The sequence below is a fragment of the Leucoraja erinacea genome, chromosome 4 (genome assembly GCF_028641065.1).
Source record: "Leucoraja erinacea ecotype New England chromosome 4, Leri_hhj_1, whole genome shotgun sequence".
In the NCBI taxonomy this organism is placed as follows: domain Eukaryota; kingdom Metazoa; phylum Chordata; class Chondrichthyes; order Rajiformes; family Rajidae; genus Leucoraja; species Leucoraja erinaceus.
Window position 1 is genome coordinate 14,392,709 of NC_073380.1, and position 23,358 is coordinate 14,416,066.

At 38.7% G+C, this 23,358-nt stretch overlaps 1 protein-coding gene across 1 annotated transcript in view; it reads right to left on the reverse strand.

The window, feature by feature from the left end:
- Positions 1-2,313: 2,313 nt before the first annotated feature.
- Positions 2,314-23,358, reverse strand: part of LOC129696173 (lethal(3)malignant brain tumor-like protein 4) — a 281,807-nt gene continuing 260,762 nt past the window's right edge. The window contains exons 23-24 of the mRNA XM_055633744.1: positions 12,637-12,699; positions 2,314-5,581 (exon numbers count right to left, since the gene is read on the reverse strand). Coding sequence (XP_055489719.1) covers positions 5,447-5,581; positions 12,637-12,699 — 198 coding nt within the window. The 3' untranslated portion in view covers positions 2,314-5,446. The remainder of the gene's footprint in view (positions 5,582-12,636; positions 12,700-23,358) is intronic.

The window sequence follows — 23,358 nt, forward strand, 5'->3', positions numbered from 1 at the left end:
AACCTCTTTACCCTTAACCTGCCTTCTCCAGAGATAAACTGAATTACGTAACTAGGATTGGTTGTTATTTCCAATAACCTGGCTGCTCCACCAGCTTAAATGCTGCGCTAAGGAAATTAATGAAGGCCTTAAGCAAACCACATACAAATAAGTTCTGGTTAACAGGAGTCACATAGCATTCAAAGTTTCTGGATCACCTCTTTTTGAGTTGGCTGGACCTCCTTTGTTGCCAGTCACATCTTTCCTGGGTTTATGTCCTTTCCAATGCTAGTTACGTAATTCAGTTTATCTCTAGAGAAGGCAGGTTAAGGGTAAAGAGGTTTGTGAGTTCTCTTCCGGCAATCACTGAGAGTAATGTGATGAGATGGCCAAGAGAGCCAGAAGCTAATTAATCACAAATACAAGACATCTTGGATTAGGAAATCCTATCCTGCCTCAAGGGAAATAAACAGTTCTTCTGGTATCTGTTAGGCAAGGTTCAAATCTTGTAATATAAAGAGTTAATGTGCATGGAAAGAGTGCAGAAGATCCACTAATTATCTTATAACTACAACAATAGTGTGGATTCTTCAATACCGTCAAACTCAGTAATGGCCCAAAACCCAAGCATCCACCACACTCAGGGCCATGAATGCAGGAGGTGTTATTGAGGATAGCGAGGTAGTCAATGAATAAAGTAAATATATGTTTTTAAAATCCTCAACCAAAAATCTATCCTGGATGTAAGATCATCTTGACCATTCCATAATACACTCTCTAGTCCATTTTTGTCATTAGCTTAGACCAATAAACATTTGAAAAGTCCATATACCGAATGAAAAATACTATAAGGCTCAGAAACATACAATTTGCCTGCTGAACCTCTGACAAAAATTCATAGCCTCATCTTCCCATTTAAGGAGGACATGCCCTTATCATAACCCTTGTGGCTAAGGGGATCAGGGGGTATAGAGAGAAGGCAGGTACGGGATACTGAGTTGGATGATCAGCCATGATCATATTGAATGGCGGTGCAGGCTCGAAGGGCCGAACGGCCTACTCCTGCACCTAATTTCTATGTTTCTATGTTTCTAACCCATGGTCCACTTTTTTGGCAAGACATGCTTCATAACCCAAAATTATTCGGCCCGCAGGCGTCTTTTTCTCTTTTTCTGAGGACCTCCGACATCCAGAATCTCAGAACAAGCGCACAGTGAGCGCGGCAAAACCACGACCAGCCATGGTGGAAGCCGACTGCCCCTCTGCTCAACGGCCAATCACAGCGCGGTTCACAGTCGAGATATGGGGCAGTGAACGAAGCACTGTGATTAGTCGCCAAGTGGGCCTGCCGGCCCCGAGAGAGAGTGTCGGCCCCGAGGGAGCGAGTCGGCCCCGAGAGGGAGAGGGAGAGAGAGAGAGAGAGAGAGAGAGTTGGCCCCGAGAGGGGAGAGGAGGGGTGGTGGGGGGGGATCTGAGGATATATCCACCCACTTTTTGAGTTGGGGGATGGCCTGTATTATCCCCCAGTTTTTGGAGGTCAAGCAACCACAAAGAATAATAATTGTGCCATCCTCTTCCCGCTCGGTCGCTCCGTTCCCTCACCGGGTATCCCCGAGGCCGGTGATCAGTGATTGCTCAGCCCCCCTCTTTCAAAAACGACCCTGTAACCATCTTCAGATGAGGTCCAGTAGCAGTAATGAATGGCGTCATTCCCAGGGAGAGTCAATGAAGCATCTTCCCAGTGGTAAAGGAGTTATTCACAGAATTGCAGTGTGGATTTTATCCATCAAAGGTGTAACAGACAGATCTCCACTGTGACTCCAAGACAAGCGAAGGAAATATCATGAAGGAAGATCACTATAATTTACCTTTCACAATCTTATGAGGGCCTTTTACCCTGTCCGTTAAGAAGGAAAGAGAATTATTTATAAATTTGTCTGTCTTTAGAAATTTGGCACAATTCTACATCTGCTAAATGAACCCGGTCAATCTGTGATTCTAGCAATAGATCCAACACAGATAGAATCCTAGTGCAGACCTATATCAAGCAAGATTGCTCCAACCATCTTCTGAATCTTTCTTATTACAATATTGTATCTCATCTTTGACAAGCTTGCCATTGGGGTGAAGCTACTTTAATGGAAGGATGAGAAACTATTCAAAATCCATTTCCCCCACCCCAGAATCAACGTCACTTCAACTTTTTTTGAGGTTAAGTGCTCCTTATTTTCCACTGGTTTCTTCTTTAAAAAGTGCCACGCCCAACATCTTTTTTTTTTTAAAGGCGCAAAACTGTGAATCAGTTATTTATTGCTTCACCAAGCTTATTGTGTGCAGGTGACAAATTAAAATTGATACTCAGAGGAAATGAGGCCAAAGCATTGCAGAAAGTTTGAACTTAACAGGACTTTATTTTTTTAAATGCAAGCTCACTTTTGATAAATATTACATAAAAAAAGATATGCAATTAGGTAAATACAGCATGCCAGAATAAAAGATTAATTGTAAACATTCCCTGCACAGGGTATTTTTTTTACTAATAATCTTCAACATGTAAATAACAGACACCATTGCACAAATGTAGCAAGCTTCATGAACTGATATTTTTTGGACTTAGTAGCAGAATGGATTAAAGTTTATGGCTTTGTTTACCGAAAAGGAAACTTATTAATAATGACAATATTACTCAGTCAAAATATAAAACGCATTCAAGCTATTTTCCACCTTTTCTGGACACTAAGTTGAAGGAAGTGAGGTTTTTTTTGTTGAACCCTCCATTGTCAGCACCAGTACAAAGGATAATATATATCTGCTGGTGATGTTATTGTATAAGAATTCTTAGGCTATTACAACAGTTATCCAAAATCATATGTATATAAAAAATGTGATCTGTGACTGTCTGTAAAAAAGCAAACTCCGTGTCTGTAAATTGTGGCAACGACTGCTAGATAATTAGGTTAATTTATGAAGCAAATTTTTCCAGGATATTTGTTTTTTTACATATTTTGTATTCATCATATTTCCGATATTTATAAATGGTCAGAATTCTTTCAAATTGCAATGATTTGCACACATTGTTTCTTTAGTGACCAAATTCATCAGGAAATGACAAGGCACAAATTGCCAGGAATCTTTGAGTTTCAGATGATGTGAAGGAAGAGAAAATCTGATTTACATTATTTTTACAATTATGTCCATCTTTTGATTTGGTTTAAACATAAAGTAGGTTTACCAGAAAAAAATATGCAAGTGTTAAAACTGATCTTTCTTTTTATTCAATATGCAGTAATATGAAAAAAGTATAAATCCAAATATATCCATTAAGTTTATTTTCATACCTCAGTTTTTTCATGAAGACTTGTACACTCCCGGATAACTTAAGTACACCTATAACATTGTGGTCTGCATCCAAAATGATAAATAAAAAAATTGAGGCTGGCTAAAAGTAAAATAGAGTAGCATTGCCTTTTCATATGGACCCCCACCCAATGACATTTGACTTTGATATACACCATATTGGAATCCTGCTCTGTAAAATATTTATTTTAAAAAATGGTTGTTCCATCTTGACACGATAATATGCAGATTATGATTAACCAATTGTTTAGAGTATGAACATGCACTACTCATTATGGATATTGTATATATTACTGATACAATACAGAAAATATAATTTACATCTGATGAGAAAAAATCTCATAGGTAACCTATACCCTTTGGAATGATTAAATGCTTTACAAATATTAAAAAACACATACAATTCACGAGAATGTATTAATTATCTTAAAACAAAATATACAAAACAGCGATGCCCACCAATTTGAGAAAACAAATCGAAATGCAACCACATGCATTTAAATTTAATCACTTCAAAACACACTATTTTTCTAAAGAAACACTGATTTATTACTGAGCTCATCACCTATTAAGAGCGAATTACTTATGACACCAATGCACTTTGTCCTTTTACGGGTAAGTTTTTAATACCACAGGAATGCATCAAGAATATAGTATGAATGCTGAAAATCTTACATTAGAAAACATACTATACCGAGTTCATTATAGTATGAACTAATTTGGAGTCTCTGCACTATTGGTTTCCCTTTCGGTGTCAGTATAGGGAGGATGCAAGCTGTAAAATATTATAAATGATAATTATTAAACAAATTGCACAATGCAGGATTAAAGGTAAACAGTGCGTGCATCATACTGTTCAATCAGTTGGATACAAAGACATTAAATGGGATTCTGATCTATTTTGGTTTGTACATAATTAATTGCTTTCTTGAAGCAAAAATTTTGCATTGTGTGTGTGGAAGAGTGGTCTTATTTTTTTTCTGGGACTAAATATAGAATGGATGCAAACATTTTTGTATCATTATTATTTCTAGTTCTGTTTGTTGGGGTGCCAATTCCAAAATGAAGACATAGGCTTGCATCACATAGGCAAGAGGTAAGAAGGAGGACCTTTGCATTCTTTTGTTTAGTTGAAGCAGGAAAATGAGTTAAGCCCCTGTCCCACTGTATGAGGTAATTCAAGAGTTCTCCCAAGTTTTCCCCGTTTCGAACTCGGAGAATGTGCGTAGCGGGTCCGTAGGAGTTTGTGGATGTCTCGTAGTGACTCCTAATGCTAACAGTAGGTACTCGGGACACCCGGTAAACTCGTGAAGTTTTTTCATCCCTGCAAAAAATGTCCACGAGTAAAAAATACTAGTGATAAAAAAGATTGTTACTTTTTACTCGTACAAGTCACCACGAGACATCCACGAACTCCTACGGACCCGTTACGGACATTCTCCGAGTTCGAATCAGGGGAAAGCTCAGGAGAACTCTTGAATTACCTCGTACAGTGGGACAGGGTGCTTTAAAGATACAACTGATGAAATAAAGAATTAACTACATTTCCAAGATATTTCACCATCTAAACATCAGATGATTGTTAAAAGATATGTTTTTAAATACAATTGAGAATTTTACATGTAGTTTTAGTTTTCAATGTGATTAATTGTGCTCTTGTTTACAGATCATTTTCTGCAATACTCCAAGTTTTGGGTAACATCCATTTACTCAACACTTTTAAAGTGCGTAGATTCATGTTATATTTAAAACATATTATCTCACAGGCTGTCAAATACTTTTGCCCAACTCTGTTATTTTTATGTTGTAAACTATAATTTGATCACAATTGCATGAAAAATGTTTCACATGTTCACTGTACAAATACAACTTCCAAATGCATCATCTCCAACTACTTCACAATTTAATGACTTCACCATATTTTCTTAACAACCATTTATAACTAATGTTTCTTTAAATCAACAATAACTCATTATCTTTGTATACCCTGTTAGTCTTGCTGATAAATTGATCTACAGTTTTGTGTGCCATCCATAAATAGAGATTATTTTTTATTAATCGTCAGAAAGAAGATCAACATTTAGCAGCTGCCTTTTCCAATCCTCAATGTCTATTCCAAATCATCTTCAGAATTCTTGAACATTAAAATTGAGTTGTAAATCTTCAGGGCTGGGCCTAATTTGATGCACATTATCTTAATTAAATCCATCTGTGTCAGCAAAAGGAATGCTTCTCCATCAATCTGCTATAAAATAGAATTGAATGTTTTGGTTAACACAACATTTAAGTTACCAACTTAAAATATGTGGGACTTCATTATCAACTATCTCATAAACAATGATTAATATATGGTGATCCAGAGTAGCAATGTTACAAAACTTACCTTCAGCGGCGCTGCAGTTCTGCCACAGGCCGTGCGCGCGACTTTGGCACCTTTGAGGGGGGGGGCCGGATTAAAATCCAGTTTTCTACCGCCTGTCCGAGGCGGATTTCCTCGGGTTGCTTGCTGATACAGAAAAATCGTTCCGACTTCCATTCCTGATTTTCTTTTAATAATCGCGAGACAATTTCATAATTATATTAAAATAAAAAGCGACTTCTAATGCCGTCAACGCCTACAACGTGACGGATCTCAAGTATGGAACAAAACACGGTGTAAGTCGTTTATTTTACATATAAACTTGCTTCTTGGGATGCCTTTAATCAATCCTCTATAAGCGAAAATGTGATTTGGGCCCCATTGTTTTTCATGTCGATATGGGGTTCAAATTCACCGCAAATGCAACATTCCAATCGATCGCGTTCCAGAAGCAAGATGATTAAAATGTCCATTTTTTTTTTGGAGATAATCCGTCTAAATTGTCTATATTTTGTCTTATTCTCTCTCTCCATGATCAATATTTTTAAACTAAATATTCACAGCAGTTTAAGTCACATGTATTTTGCAAAAAACAATAATTTGATTATATTTTGGGTGGATGTTTCTAGATAAATTTATGGGAATTAAACATTAAATTCCTTCCATCTGGGATATAAATTCATGACAGTTAGATTTAAAGATCATGTTATATTGTGAATTCTTGTGTGAATGGGATTAGTTTGTTATTTGGATACTTAGGCTATTTAAATAATATATCCTTTTCTTAAGAAATTGAATCTACAGGACATTGTTAATGGGAAAGTAGTGGGCAGAAAGCATGTCATGTGTGGTTTGAAGAGCAAAGACTTGTAGTTTACAATGCCAAAATTGAAAAGTTGAGGAAAAACATGGTGTACAGAGTTGCTTATTGGTTACAATCTGAGGAGTATGATGATGCTACTGATTATGATATGCCAATGTACTAGCTAGTAACTGATCTTCTCCATAAAGACTTGGTCTATTGCTAGAAATTGTAATTTATTTACCTATCTGTTACGGATTTACAGCATATAATACACTAATATTAAAGTTCTGATCTTGAGAATATCACATTTTTGAATTTTCAAGGCAGTCTGGGTGTTTTTTACTATTTACGTCACAATGGTCAATTTTGTAATGAACTACAATTAGGTAATTAACTAATTATATGCTTTAATTTCAGGTCATCCAAGTAAGATGTTTTATATTTGTTTCAGAATGCTGCAATCATTAATAACTGCAAATGTCATTCAGTTCTCTTGATTTTTAATAAAGTTATGGACTTTTGACTGTCCTCAAACACAGCTTTTGTGTTAAGTCAATGGAAAAGCAATAGGGAACAAGATGCTAATTTCCGAGTATGAAACTGGCCATAACCATTTTAATACTGAAGATATGAAAGTGAATTAGGTGCTTTATCTGATGGGATAAATTGCAGACTTGATTTTTAAAATCTCAAAATTTTGTAACATTGCTATCTAGAGTATCCAAAAATATTATGCACTTTAGGGCTGAAGTTACTTCAAATATCAGCCTAGTGTGTTGGGGAAGGGGTCAAGTTTCCAAAGTTTCAGACAACAAATCTACATATAGTCCGAGGGTATATTGACAACTGTACCTACACAATGTATGCATGCCACAAACTCAAAATATAATAGTTACACCAAGGCATTCTTTGATACAATCACAAGCTGTACCACAGGACAGACTTTTGAAGCTGACACCAAAATATATAGCTCCTGCTGCACAGCAATTTTACAGGTTTTATCCACTTGTTACAACACAAAATGGCTTGCTAACGGCATGTCAAATAGTTAAATGCCATAATTTCCATTCTTCAAACTTCCATTATCATTACCTTTTTGTTATTAAGAATTAATGGAATTTGGATCACAAACATTCAAGGAAAGTACAGTGTAATTTATGTACCCTAACGTAAAAGAACACTCTTGAGAGTCTTGTCATTGTTAAAATGTTACACTAATATTGGGTTAATTCTTACATTGGCATTTGCTAGTACAGGTACACCAACGATTTTCCGGCACCCTGGGTTCCACAGCCTTGCCGAATTGTCTGTTTTGCCAGATCAAAAGAGGTAGCGTAATAATAATTCAGCAATATAACTCTGCAACACTAATTATACCCCTTCCGTGTCTGCTAGAAACCGAAATAAAACAAATATTAAATGTAAATTAAATTTGCAGCAAAACTTGCATTTCTTGACCAGGTGCCGGTAAAGTTGCCCTTGGAAGTCCCAATGAGGGTTGGAGCAGCGGCCACCCGCGAGGCGGAGGAAGGACTACCGGGTCCACCCCCGGCAACCCAGGAGTTGTATTTCTCCTATGGTGGGGGGGGGGGGGGGGGGGGGGGGGGGGGGGTTGGCGGGGTGCCCAGAGATTTTGGGTAACACAATTTTCAGAGAAACATTTAGAGTTGGCGAGCTGTGTAAACCCAAGCCAAGGTTGAGATTGTCGGCCTCACCTTGCCTAGGTGCCACATTGTTGGGGGACTTCCAACGGGAATTGCAAGTGTATTCTCATAATTTTGTCCAAATTAAAGGAGATGATGAATCATCAGTTGCTGGAAAATCGGTGGTGTACCTGTCATTCTAAAATCTATTGATACAGAAGAACATGGACTGAGCGGAGGTGTTCAGTGAATCGATCGTCACGCCTGTGCTTGGTCCCGATTCCTGTCCCTAAGCCTTCTCCCTCGACTCCATCTAAGGACTCCGACCGTCTTTTCAGGTAAGGCACAGGTTCACTTGCACCTTCTCCAACCTCATCTACTGCATCTGCTGTTCCAGGTGTGGACTCCTTTATATCGACGACACCAAGCGCAGGCTCGTCGATCGTTTCGCTGAACACCTCCACTCAGTCTTGCCTAAACCTACCTGATCTGCTGGCTGCTAAACACTTTACCTCCCCCTCCCATTCTCACACCGACCTTTCTGTCTTGAGCCTCCTCCATTGCCCAGCGCAAATTGGAGGAACATATTTTGCTTGTGCAGCTTACACCTCAGCGGTATGAATATTGACTTCTCTAACTTCAAGTAACTCTTGCTTCCCCTCTCTCCCACCATTCCTCCTTCTTTTCACATTTTACCCTTCCTTATCTCTGTGGCTCCCTCTGAAGAAGAGTCTCAACCCGAAACTTCACCCATTCCTTCTATCCAGAGGTGCTGTCAGTCCCGCTGAGTTAGTCCAGCATTATGTGTCAAATATCTTCATTAAGAGTCAGGAAGCTATGTTACAGTTTTATAAATCTTGGATCAGGCTGCAGTTGGAGTAATATCTACAGTTCTGTATGTCTCATTGTAGGAAGGATGTGGATGCAGAAGTCGTGGTTCACCAGGTTGCTGCCTTGATTAGAGGATATTAGCTGTAAGGAGTGGTTGGACAAACTTTGGATTGTTTTCCCTGGAGCGTCGGTGGCTCAGGGGAAACCTGACAGGTTTATAAAATAATAATAATAAACAATAAAATAATATTAATAAATTAATAAATGTATATAAATAAAGTCTGGTCATTATTTTACAGTAATGTATGCCTTGATTATTTGAAGAGGATGGCATCCACATGTCGTTGTTCATTCTTAATGAAGGATAATGTTTATGTTATTGCACATCAATTAAATCTCCTTATCCTCCCCTGTAACAAAAAAAACCCTCAATCTTTTCAACTTTTCCTCACAGTTGAAATTTTTCACACCTGACATATTGTTGCAAATTGTCTCTGCACACTCTCTTGTGTGATCACATTTTTTCTGTGGCATGATCATCTAAACTCACTGCTCTAACTCAAATCTGACTTTTTTTCTCTGATGAAAGGTTTTTGGCTTTAAAACCAAAGATCTTTTTTATCATCTTCTCTTTCTACATATGCTGCCTGACCAGCTGTTTTCAAAAACATTTTATGCTTTTATGATGCATATAGACTACATTAAACGTACTCCTTGCAATACCTTTCCTTTTTACCTTCTCACAAAACGCAATGAGTCATTCATGACCTTCCCTTAACAAATTCAATGTTGACTAATCTGAAGGACAGAATATTGATTCCAATAATTTACCACATGCAAGAATTAAACTCACTAGACTTCCTCTCACCTCTGCATAACTTTAATAGCTCTCCAAATGTTCTGCCACCATTCCTATATCTGGGAAATTGGAAAAAAATGGCCAATATCTTCACAATTTCTACCTCCACATGTGTCCACGACCTGATATATACTTCAACCAGGCCAGGAATAGCATCCACTTTCCAAAGGCATTTCTTCAATAAATGTATCCACCCAATATTTCATACTTGTCTTATTCGACTGCAACAGCAGCCCTACACCCTCCCCCCTATTTTTTGGAAGACAGCCACAAAGGGTTCAATAAGAATCTTACTCACTTCCTCCACCTGCACCTAGAATACAATTTTCATCCCCAACAGATCCTACTATTTGCCCTTTATGGAATTATAAAATATCTTTTGGCCTTCTTGGATTTTACTTGCCTGTATTTTTTCATGCCACCTCCACCTGCTGCATATTAGCTCCACTTTTCCAGTATTAATATAAACTTTCCTTTATTCTTTACATTACTGTCAGTACACTTTGCCATCAGGAGGTAGTAGATCTGGGAGTTCTGGTTTCTTAAATGTCACTCACTGATCTGACGCTAATTTACTTATTTCCTGTACCCTTTTGCCAAATGAATTATTTGCTTAGCAAAATTCGAATCCTCCCAATTTAAAAACAAACTTAATTTAGTTATTTATCATAACAATGCTCATTGAATTATGAACACAACCACAAATCTGTTCTTCACTTTGCAGTTTTAAAACTTGAAGCTGATATACTGGTTAACAAAGTTATTTTCAATTTTGTGCCTTTATACTTGTTATACTGATTATATAACAGATTATTTTAGGATGCTAAAGGCAATAATTTCTTTATTCCAGACATGTGATGCATTAATTTATTAATTGCATCTTATTAAGACTATTGGGACTGATGTGACTAGTATGAGAAAGAAAGGGAATTGAGTGATGCTGAGTCTTGTTTTTCTTATCTCTCTTACATCATTCACATTTTCCTTACTTTATTACGGTTGGGAACTATTAGAGTCATGCGTGAGATGTTTATTATAATGTTCCTGACAGCCATAGCACATCGTTTCTGAAGAATACTCTTATGGGAACACATTTCAAAAGTACTTAAAATTAAATCAATCACTTACATACATTTTAAATTGTACAAAAGCAATTTAATTATCTTTTTTATCATTTAAATTTATTGTTAGGTAATTAACCTGAACACTAGAATTACTCTTAATTGGGATTTTGGTATTATCAATGCGAATGTTAATGAATAGATTTAACTATTTGAACAACATTAAAGTCAAGTATACAATTCAGTGAAATCTAATAATCTCAGACGACACTGAATATTTGATATTAAACATACAAAAGAGTCATGAATACTCATGGTTGCAATATTTATCTATTTAATTTAAAATAGTGATTAAATGGAGCATAACCTTCCACTTCTATTCATTATTCTACAATTCTCTTTCCTCTAGATGTTACAAAAGTTTACATAGGCAACTATTTTTGTGCACTATGCTTATGGTATAGCGAGTAATGATAGATTATTTACCACTGAAGGTATAAAACTGACCAATATGTAGGGCTGCAAAAAGGGATATGAACTATTGCTAAATTTCTCACAACCGTACCTTGTGAATGTTCCTATAAGATACAAAGGAAATGAATGACGTACATTATAAATAGATTTTAACTTGGCTTTCCCAGATGGGGTTATTTTCTCCAACATCCTTTGGCCAGCTACCTGCTAAAATATAAGTTTACAGGCATGTAATTGTGTGGATTCGGGAATTTGTGGAAATGCACCAGGTGTCCGAATACTGCCTGTGGAAGGATGGTGAAAATTACACTGCGTCACTGGGAATATCCATAATATTTTACTTGATGGAATATGCAATGCTTCTTCATCAGAAATCAGGTTCCATTGTGTTCACTCAGTTTGTTAATCATGACTCATGTAGAGTGGTATTTTAGATGAAGAAAAAAAACTCTGAAATGAGGAGTCTGGAAACACTTCCTTTGGGATTTGAAAGAGGTAATTCTGTCTGCCAAATGATTGTTCTGTTGACACATCTAATTTCATAAAGTAAATAAAATATATCCTGCAGATAATCTTTTACCTTCTACAAATGTATGTGAATAATTTACTCAGAAATTCAGTGATCTGAATTGTGATCTGAAAAATGAAATGAATGATCTAAATTGTGACACTTATCATCGATTCAATGAGCTAAAATTGAATCAGAAATTCCATCGTGAAGAACGCATATCGCACTCTAAACAGTTTTTAGAATTAGGTTTTCTTTTCTCATCCAGTGAATGATAAGTACCTGGAATTAATTTTGCAAAAGCCCTAGTTGCTGGCACAATTTTTAAATTTTCAGTTGTGGTGGTCAAAAAAGAGTTTAAAGATCTATCTTTACATGCATGCAGTTTTAAGTGATGCCCCAACATGCATTAGATAATAAAATATAGTTTCTATATACACTTGCATTTCTGATTAGCTAAAAGCAGCTGTGGTCTTGTACTTTTTGTTTCTTAACACTGAGCTTTCCTTCTTGCCATTAAAATAATTTGTCAGAAATTGCAACCAATGCCTGAACTAAAGGTGCAAATTGAAAAATCCAGTCACATTTACAACTGAAATACACAGCCGCTTTCACCTCTGCTAAAAGTAATATATTTCGAGTACAAGTCAAATTAACAGGCTTCAAGCTGGCTTATATCATAACCAGCATGCCAGCTCGATACCGTGACAACAATGAACCAATAAGAATGTAGAAAATTGAGGTTTCATTTTTTTTTTACCTCTTCTTTAAAGATCTTTACTTGTTCTTCACAACCAGGGAGCGTCTGCACAAAGTCTGCGACCTGAAAATGAAACAAGGAAGGAATATTTATTTTGAAATATAAAATGAGCTTGTTGGACTAGTTTCGTGACTACCGTAATTTCATAGACAGGTACATTGATAGGAAAGGTTTAGAGGGATGTGGGTTAAACAAGGGCAGATGGGACAAGTGTCGATCGGGCTATATGATCATGGCTGATGACTCAAAATCAATACAGTTTTTGCGTTCACCCCAATGCCCTCCATAATGTTCGGACAAAGACCCATGGTTTATTTATTTGCCTCAGTACTCCACAATTTGAGATTTGTAATAGAAAAAAATCACATGTGGTTAAAGTGCACATTGTCAGATATATATAAATGCCATTTTTATACATTTTGGTTTCACCATGCAGAAATTGCAGCAGGTTTATACATAGTCCCCCCGTTTCAGGGCACCATAATGTTTGGGACACAGCAATGTCATGTAAATGAAAGTAGTCATGTTTAGTATTTTGTTGCATATCCTTTGCATGCAATGACTGCTTGATGTCTGCAATTCATGGACATCACCAATTGCTAGGTGTCTTCTCTGGTGATGCTCTGCCAAGCCTGTATTGCAACCATCTTATGCTTGTTTTGGGGGCTAGTCCCCTTCATTTTTCTCTACAGCATATAAAAGACGTTCTCAATTGGGTTCAGATCGGGTTATTGACTTAGCCACTCAAGAATTGCCCATTTTTTAGCTTTGAAAAACTCCTTTGTTGCTTTAGCAGTATGTTTGGGATCATTGTCTTGCTGTAGAATGAACCGCCGGCTAATGAGTTTTGAGGCATTTGATTGAACGAGCAGATAGGATGTGTCTATACACTTCAGAATTCATTATGCTACTACCATCAGCAGTTGTATCATCAATGAAGGTAGGCGAGCCAGTACCTTTGGCAGCCATACATGCCCAGGTCATAACACCACCAACAGATGAGGTGGTCAAACACAGTAGTTATGGTGTTATGACGGGGGGGGTCGCTGTGCACAAACACTGCTGTGATTTCTACATGGTGAAACCAAAATGTATTAAAGTGGCCTTTATTAAAATCTGGTAATGTACACTTTAGCCACAGCTCATTTTTTCTATTACAAATCTCAAATTGTGGAGTACAGAGGCAAATATATAAATGATGGGTCTTTGTCCCAAACATTATAGAGGGCACTGTATCTAACTTTCTCTTGAAAACATCCAGTGAATTGGCCTCTACTGCCTTCTGTGGCAAATAATTCCACAGATTCACAACTGTCTGGGTGAAAAATATTTGCTAATAAAACCAATAGAATAATACTAATAAAAAGTGATGATCAAATTGTTTTCCCCACTTCTTTTGTAGAGCCTTAAGAAAAACATGAGTGCTTAATAATAAAAGTGGTTTATTTACAAATGCTGAGCACTCAAAGCATTCTGACATATCATTTAGTGAGATTATTGCAGTAATTCGCATCCAGCAACAAAGCAGACATATTATGGCTGTTATTCAATGAAATTCAATATATTCATGTGAAGTAGAATACAACAAAAAGCATCACATTTGCTTTAATCACGGAGGGCTATCATAAAGTTATGAAAGCAAGACATCCTTTCTGTGTTGAAATCTAATTCCCACTAATGCTTGCGATTATACTCCTCGATGTCTAAACCACTTGTTTCAAAATGTGAGCAAAATGATTTTAGACTGTCATTCAAACCTTGCTGTCATTTGCATTAGAAGGAGTAGTTGTAAAGTCTGTTCCTTTCAAGACAAAGATGAAACTTCAGTAAATGAAGACAGTACACACAACGGGTCTTGCCTGGTTCCTGCTATGGTTCCACTCGTCTCTTAAGTCATAGTCATACAGTGAGGAAACAGGCTGTTTGGCCCAGCTTGCCCACACCGACCAACATGCCCCATCTTCACTAGTCCCACCTGCCTGCGCTTGGCCCACAGCCCTCTAAACCTCTCCTATCCATGTACCTGTCCAATTGTCTCTTAAATGTTATGATAGCACCTGCCTCCACTACCTCCTCCAGCAGCTCATTACATATATTCACCACCCTCTGTGTAAAACAGGTTAACCCCTCATGTTCCTATTAACTCTTTCCACCCTCATCTTAAACCTATGCCCTCTGGGCAAAAGACTCTCAATCCGAAACGTCACCTATTCCTTATCTCCAGAGATGCTGCCTGGCCCACTGAGTTACTCCAGTGTTTTGTGTCTATCTTCGGTGTAACCAGCATCGGCACTCTTTTATTACACTTGTTCCTTTGATCAAGGATTACATTGTAGCCATGGTGAAAATGTGATATCGGAAATGTATTTGTTTTTTTACTTATTCCAACCTTATTTATTGTGAAGAACATAGTGCCATGTTCTTAAGTGTTAATGGAGTTGGCTCCTCTCATTCCATCACACTCCTGGCAAAACCTGCAAAAGCTTTTGGAGTGCCTGGTGGCAAGTTTCTGGTTCAGGACATCCAGCGTCTGGCCTGCTCTTATAGTCACAATCTGTGCAGTGGTACAAGCAATGTCAGTCAGGCACAGTCCTTTGACACAATTGTCATTGCCAATGCCATAATTCAGATTGTTATCAGTAGTGTAACTGTAATTTAAGATATTAATACATTCTGACAATGTTTGTAGAAAAGTCATCAGCTTGACATTAATGAAATTGGCAACAGCATTTTCAACTGAAATTGCCGCCAATCAATGATATTACAAAGCAATTGAAATGTATCTGTATCAATGTCAAAAGCCAACTCAATGTCACAGACTTCACTCACTACTGCTGTGATATATTTCAAAAAACAAACTTGATAATGCAATAAATATAGAAGCCCATGTTTATTCCTCAAATATCTTGCATTTCACTCATCTATGAACAAAGTAATTTAGAGTAATGAGATTTCAATGTGACGTTAGAATGTTAAAACTACAAATGTAGAACGGTTTATATTAAACATAATTGGGCCACACAGGAAATTTATAATTTTTCTTCTTTGATGTTTTAAATCTCTCCACAGGTCTCAATTATACTACAGATTTGTCGCTGACTGAATGGAGTTCTGTGGGCGGTGCATCCATACACACTGATTCTATGTTGTACTGCCTCAGATTATCCAATTAATAAATGCACAAAATGTGTTTATTTTGTTGAAGGAATTGCCAACTTTCTTGCATTGTAAAAATAAACAGCATTTGTCTACAATTTGGAGACCAGCTGTGTTTTCAAGGCCTATACTATATTTTGGATAATGCAGAATGAGAAACAGTTCATTCTATTTTAACTTGAGCTTGACATTCTCAACTGAGTGGATGTAAGAATCAATAGCAGAATAATATTCTAGGTATCGTGAAATTTACAGAACATAATATAGTTTATATACCAGATCAAACAATTTGTAGCAATAAATTATTTTTAAATGATTTGTGTCATTCAGTATATATTTTTGTTTAGCTGAAATCTAATTTTAACAAAGGGAAAGAACAGCTGCCTACCTATTTTAGGCACTTTGGAAAATTTCTTTCTGCACAGAAACTTTGTAACAATGAATATAGGTCTGAAAATAAGGCTAAACATGTTGTATCACTGCAGTTGCACCGCTAGACACACCATTTCATTAAAGAAAAATTTTGAAGATAACATACACAAGATTTTATTACAATTGTCCAGCTTATTTGAACAGTTGCCATAGATATAGAACACAAGATTTGTGAAACATTTCCTAACCTCTCATACTTTAATTCATCCTATTTGATAAAGATAAAGATAACTGCTTCTTTCCATTATTCAGTGCCTTTTACTCTGATCTCCAACAACAAGTTCAAGGTAATAGAAAACCTTCCATTCTACTGCCTTCCAGCCAGCCTTTTATTCCCCAATTATTCATTTTTCTTCTAAGACTCACATCTTTGCTTGCAATTTCAGGCACCAAAAAACATATATTATTTTCCCCAGGATATTCTCAATCCACTAGGATATGGGGAAAGCTCTTTCAAGATTTTGAACACTTTCTACCTTGCACTAAGTTTCACTGGTCCAGCATTGCAGCCTTAGAAAGATTTTCTGAATGATAAAATCTCTAAAGAATTTCTATAATAATAATAATAATAAATTGAATTTATATAGCACTTTTCAGGGACTCAATTTCTGTATAATTATAACAGTTATAATCACAATCTTAATATTTTTCTTCTGCTTCTTTCATTGCTCCAATAATGCCCAATGAAAGCTTGAGGAACACTGCACCTCAGTATACTGCAGCCTACGGGACTAATGTTTTAAAAATAATTTTCGGTAATCAACCTCTTTGTTGCATCACTTCCACATCTCTTCATATACAGTAGTCATTGTCTCTACAAATGCCTTCATTGCCTTTTCACCATCAACCTAATTCAATTTTAAATGTTGACATGGCCTGTGAAATTCCTCGATCTTGTCACTAAATGTCCATGAATCTTTTTATCTTCACTCAAATAAATAGAACAGCCCTTGGTTCAGCATCTCAATTGAAGGATGCGCCCATTAATGCAGTTCCCCGTCATCGATGCATTGTGGTGTCAGTCTATATGCAGTCTAAATGAAATAAGTGTGCAATACTGAAGCATTATCTATTTTTGAAAGTAGATTTGTGAGATATCTATGAGAGAAATGTTTGGCTATGAATATGTATGCAGTAATTTGAGTGAAGAATTGCCATCTTCTGTCGGTCTTGAGTCCTTATAATAATAAAGACCTCACATCTTGACAGGTTATACACGGTTTATTTAGAATAAACAACCACAAGCTTTTACTTGAGAGTCAACTTCATACTGAAGAGTGCAGTAGCTGGCGACGCTAATAAGCTAGTGGGCGTAACTACAAAAGCATGACTCATAACATGAGGTACTGATCTACATCCCTCCTCTTAAAGAATCAATAGCACTTATGGATATTCCCATAACTAAGCAAAACAAATATCACAACCGATGACAAACGTATGTAAAGTCAAACATATTCCGGATACTTCACAACCAGCCTGCTAACACGACCGGCACATGTACGATAGAGGCCATCTCCATTCCCCTTCCCCGGGGGCAGAGTTGGTGATTTCAGCAACGTGGGGGAGTGGACCAACGCCTCTGGGGTCGAAGCAGGAGGCTGTGGCACAGGCGAAGATGGGACAGACAGAGGAACTGTCACAGGCATGGATTGTTGTCTGGCAAGAGCATGTGAGGGTCACCAGATGCAGATTGAAATGAACTTATACGATCCGGATAATAGGGAGGATGGATTGGCTCCTTCACAGGCAGAAGATGTTGTCTGTTTCGTCGGTAGGTGCCGCCATCGGCTATAACAATGTACAAGCGTGGCTCCAAAGCTAGACCAGAAATCACTCCAACACGCTCATGGCCTTTGTCAGTCTGTAAGGTGCCCACCTGTCCTTTGGTCAAAGGTGGCAGAGGCCTGCTCGTCTTGTCGAACCATTTTTTTTAATATGTCACTCTTCTGTCATAACCTGGTTTGAATATCCTCAGGTGGAAGGGCATGTGGGACTAACGTTTGTTCTGCAACGGGCAACGGGGTACGGGTCTGCCTTGACAATAATCATTGAGCAGGGGAACCCAAGGCAGGGTCACGGGAAACGGGCCCTGTGAGAGCGCTCCATGAGTTGTTTCGCACCACGGACAGCCCGTTCAGCCAGCCCATTAGACTGTGGATACTCAGGGCTGCTGGTGATGTGGTGCAAATTCCATCATCTGGCAAACTCTCTGAATTGTTGGCTGGTGAACTGGCTGCCATTGTCAGTCCACAGCTTGCCTGGAGATCCATGGTTTGAAAAATGACGAGATAATTTCGAAATCACTGGAAGTGGGGCTGCTGAGAAAATCAATGTCGAACCACCCTGAATACGCAGGTACACTCAAATAAACCAGCTGCCACTGTAGACCATGGGAGCGCAGGTACAGGATGCAGCAGAAGTGGTTGCTTTTGTTGATGAGGTGCCATGCTATTGCACACAGCACAGGCTGCCACATTGTCGTTGATGTATTCGGCCATGCCAGGCCCGTAAAACATGCTTTTCACCCGTGAAACAGTGGCTTCAGTGCCTGGGTGAGCTGCATGTACAGCGTGGAAATACCGGTGATGCAACAAAGCAGGAACCACGGCTTTGTTTCTTTTTAAAACAATCCCTTGAAGCACCAATTCGTCCCAAACAGGGAAGAAAGGTCGGGCTGGCAAAGGAATGTTATAGTGCTTGTCTGGCCAGAGGTCAGGGACCTTAGAGTCTTGTCGGTGGCAGTGTGGGCAACTAAGTCCTCCATTATGATGAAGGGATGAAGGATACAGACAGCACGATAAAGTCATCATCCTGTGAGGGCAGATCCTTGCAGGTCTTCCAAGGTACACGTGAACGAGTTTCCGCCAGGTGCATATCCTTTCCACGTTTGTAGGTGAGGAAGATGTCATATTTTTTGAAGTTGTAGTAACATCCGTTGTAGGCGCGCTGGAGAGTTATGAATAGGTTTATTGAAAATGCTGATGAGAGGTTGGTGGTCGGTTTCAACTGTAAATGTGCGACCAAAGATGAAACTGTTGAACTTTTTGCAGGCAAAAACAACCGCTAGTAATTCCTTTTCAATTGGGACGTATCGTTGTTCTGTGTCAGACATGGTGCGGAGTTTCCCTATTGCCATGGCCATCATTCTGAAGGCATGCAGCGCCCAGGCCATGTTGTGAGGCGTCACATGTAAGTGTAACAGGCAGTCTATGATCAAAGTACACTAGAGTGGGGGCGCCGACATCTGCCGTTTAATAATGTCAAATGCTGTTTGTTGTTGTTCATGCCAGGTCCAAGCAGTGTCTTTGTGTGTGTGAAGACATAATGGAGCTGACGTTTCGCTGAAATCAGGAATGAATTTGCTCAAATAGTGTGCCATGCCAAGGAACCTCTGCAAGCTGGGCACGTCAATGGCTGCTGGGAGTTCATTAATGGCACTGGTTTTCATTGGATCAGTTTTCAGGCCGTCCTTGGTAAATATATGGCCTAGGTATTTTACCTCATTCACTCTGAATTTGCATTGTTGGCGGTGAGTTTGAGATGGATGTCCTCGGCCCACTTCAATACTTTTGTCAGATTGGCATTGTGTTCCTCGATCATTTTCCCAGCAATTAGGATATCATCCACTACAATGGAGCATGGGCATCCGGAAAACAATTGCTCCATGGATTGTTGAAACACTTCACTGGCAGGACTTATACCAAAGGGCATTCTCAAAAATGTATATCGTCCGAACGGTGTACTGAAAGCTGTCAGCCTGGAGGATTTATGTTCCAGTGGAATCTGCCAGAATGAATTCTTGGGAATGTTTGTGGGAACAGGGAACTAGAATATTCATCCTGGCTTAATAAGCTGACAGACTGTCTCGTTTGAAATCTGTTGTATCCCGATTTGCAGCATTTAGCGAAATGGTTTATTTTGTTACAGAGCCTGCAGATTTGTCCAAATGCCGGACACTGGTCACAAATTGCAGTGTGTGAAGCTGCGCAATTAAAGCAATTAGTAATTCATCTTGGGCTGTTAACTGGCCCCTGAAACTGTCGAGCAGTACTTTGATTAGACACGCTAGCTGCATTGACTTCACGAGCAGCAGGAGATGTTAGCGTTTTAATGTGGGCATTGGTAAACTCAGCTATTAACTCAGCGGTTTTCAACAGCTTCCAAGGTCAGGCTCACTTCACAACAATTCATTATGTAGTTTATCATTCAATATGCCATGTATTAATCGATCTCTTACCAGACTAGATACAATTTCTCTAAAATTACAACGACTAGCAACATGCTTCAGCGCACTGACATAAAGCTCGACTGGCTCTTCTTGTTTTTGACACATTGAGAAAAATTTATGTCGTTCAATGCTCACATTAATTTGTAACTCACACAGTTGTCGGAATTTACATAGGAGGCACTCAGGATCACGAATGGACTCTGCTGGAATTTGTAGGTTATTATCATCCACACCAGCCGGTGCATAGTGAAATCTTCTGGCACGTTGTGCCGCTTCCGTGCCCGCTAAGTTAAGGAGAATCGAGGCACGAAGAGTGGGTGCTGCGTTCGAATAAGCAGCATCAATCTAAATTGAGAAATCTTCCTCGAACACACGCCATCGTTCTGCAAGAGCAGCATCAAACACCAATATATCCGGCTTTCTAAGAGCAGCAGCCATAATCGTGGTTAAAAAAAAAACTAAGATAAAAACAATATAATCAAACGGAGGGTGAGATCGTAAACCTTGACACCATGTTTGTCTTGAATCCTTGTAATAATAAAGACCTCACACCTTGGCAGGTTATGCACTGTTTATTTAGAATCAACAACCACAAGCTCTTACTTGAGAGTTAACTTCATACTGAAGAGTGCAGTAGCTCGCGATGCTAATAAGCTAGTGGGCGTAACTACAAAACCATGACTCATAACATGAGCCACTGATCTACAGCTTCCATCAATAGAATTATGCTTATAAAATTACATGGGTTTCTTTGAATATATTTTTGGAGAATCGCACAATGTAAGCTATGTGTTTATAATTCAATTTTATTGAGAGATATCTGTCAGCATTTTGTCACATGAGGTTTAGTTTTTCATTCAAATGGTTATTATTGTTTTTATTATGGTGATATTATGGTGAGTAAAATGTACAATTGTATGACGAGGGGTTAGTTTCTTGGATCAGACATGGAGGATCTTAATGTAATTATTAGTTTCTCATTTATTATTTTTTCATCAGCTAATCCTGTTTCTATGATACCTAAATTTCCCAATCGAGCGAAACTCATGTGTAGAGAAAGGCTGAGGATCCATATACCTGTCTTCATCTATGGGTCGGTGATGAAGGGATTCAACAGTTTTAAGTTCCTGCTGATGCATATCTCTGAAGATCTGTCCTGGACCCAGCACGTTGAGGCATGCATTAAGAAAATCCCTCACTGTCTCTTCTTCCTTAGAAGATTGAGGAGATTCGGTAAGTTGACGAAGACTCTGTTGAAATTCTTCACGTGTACGGTCGACTGATTGCATCACAGTCTGGTTCAGCAACTCGAGCGCCCAGGAATGAAGGACATTACAAAAATTGATTAACACTGCCCAGTCCATTACAGGTACTGACCTCTCCACCGTTGAAGGGATGTTTAAGAGGTGCTGTCTCAAAAAGGCAACCTGCATCATTAAAGATGCACACCACCCTGAATACGCTATCATTTCCTTCCTGCCATCGGTAAGAAAGTGTAGGAGTCTGAAAACTGTAATATCCAGGTTCAGGAACAGCTTCTTCTCAACAACCATAAGGCAATTGAACATTGCAAACTCCAACTAAAGGGCCTGTCCCACTTAGGCGTCATTTGCGCGTCACGCATCCCAAAATCCTGGGGGCGCCGCGTTCAACCGCACGTCACTGCCTACGTCACCACACACCATACACGCCTAATGCGCACCATGCGCGCATCGCGTGCGCGTCACGATGCGCGCGTCGTGCGTCATGACGCGCAAATGACGCCCGTGGGACAGGCCCAGGCCCTTAAATTACGAACTGCCTGGGTTGCACAAGGGACTTTGGGCATTGTTTTGTTTTTGGCCTGTACTGTTTATTTATTTATTTATTTAGTTGCATTTATTCCATATTTTATACCAATGAATCCCAAGCTTCAGTATTGGAGATAGGCTGACATAAGCAGTCATGAGCTGGCAAGTGACGTTTGAAGCATGTGTATTTCTACCTCTTTAACACCATTCACTCTCTGAATCCCAAGTATGCTGCAGCCAATGAATTGCTTTTGAAAAGGAAACAATGTTTGTTATGAATGTAAATATTGTAATTTGAGCATAGCAAGGTCCCATAAAACAAAAACATAGATTGTTATATAACCTGCCTTTTGATGCTGGTTCAAGGTCGAATGCTGCACAGGATAACAGGAAAACTCATTGCATATCTTTGAAATGTTCCACAAATGTTTTCTATCCTCCTGAACCATTGGCAAAGGATCAGTTTAAAATCTCATCTGAGATACTTTTTTGGTTGATTGAAAGATACAGAATGGAAACAGGCAATTATGCCCGCCGAGTCCACACTGACCGTTGATCACCCGTTCATACTAATTCTATGTTATCAAACTTGTGCATCCACTCCCTGCACACCAGGGGCAATTTACAGAGGCCAATTAATCTACAAACCTGCACGTCTTTGGGATCTGGGAGGAAACCAGAGCACCCTGAGAAAACCCATGCGGTCACAGGGAGAAGGTGCAAACACCACACAGCTAGCACCCAAGGTCAGGAACAAACTGAGGCCTCTAGTGCTGTAAGGCCGTAGCTTTCCTAGCTGTGTCACCCTACTTGGTGCTACTTTAAATAGTCAGCCTAAATTAGGTCTAGAATAGTTGACACACATTATAACTGAAATCGAAATACTACAACCAAGCTCGGCTATCCCTCATTTGCTTTACCTGCCTACCACCCTTTCCACCCACCTTCACAACCCTTCTCTGGCACTCACCTTGAAAATGCTGCTGCATCCATGGTATTCCTATGTTTGAATCTTAATAGAAAATTTAAATGACCTCCTACTGAGATAATTGGCAACATTACAATCTATTTAATGGTTACCTACCATTAACAGTTGGCCATATATCAGGTAAAACT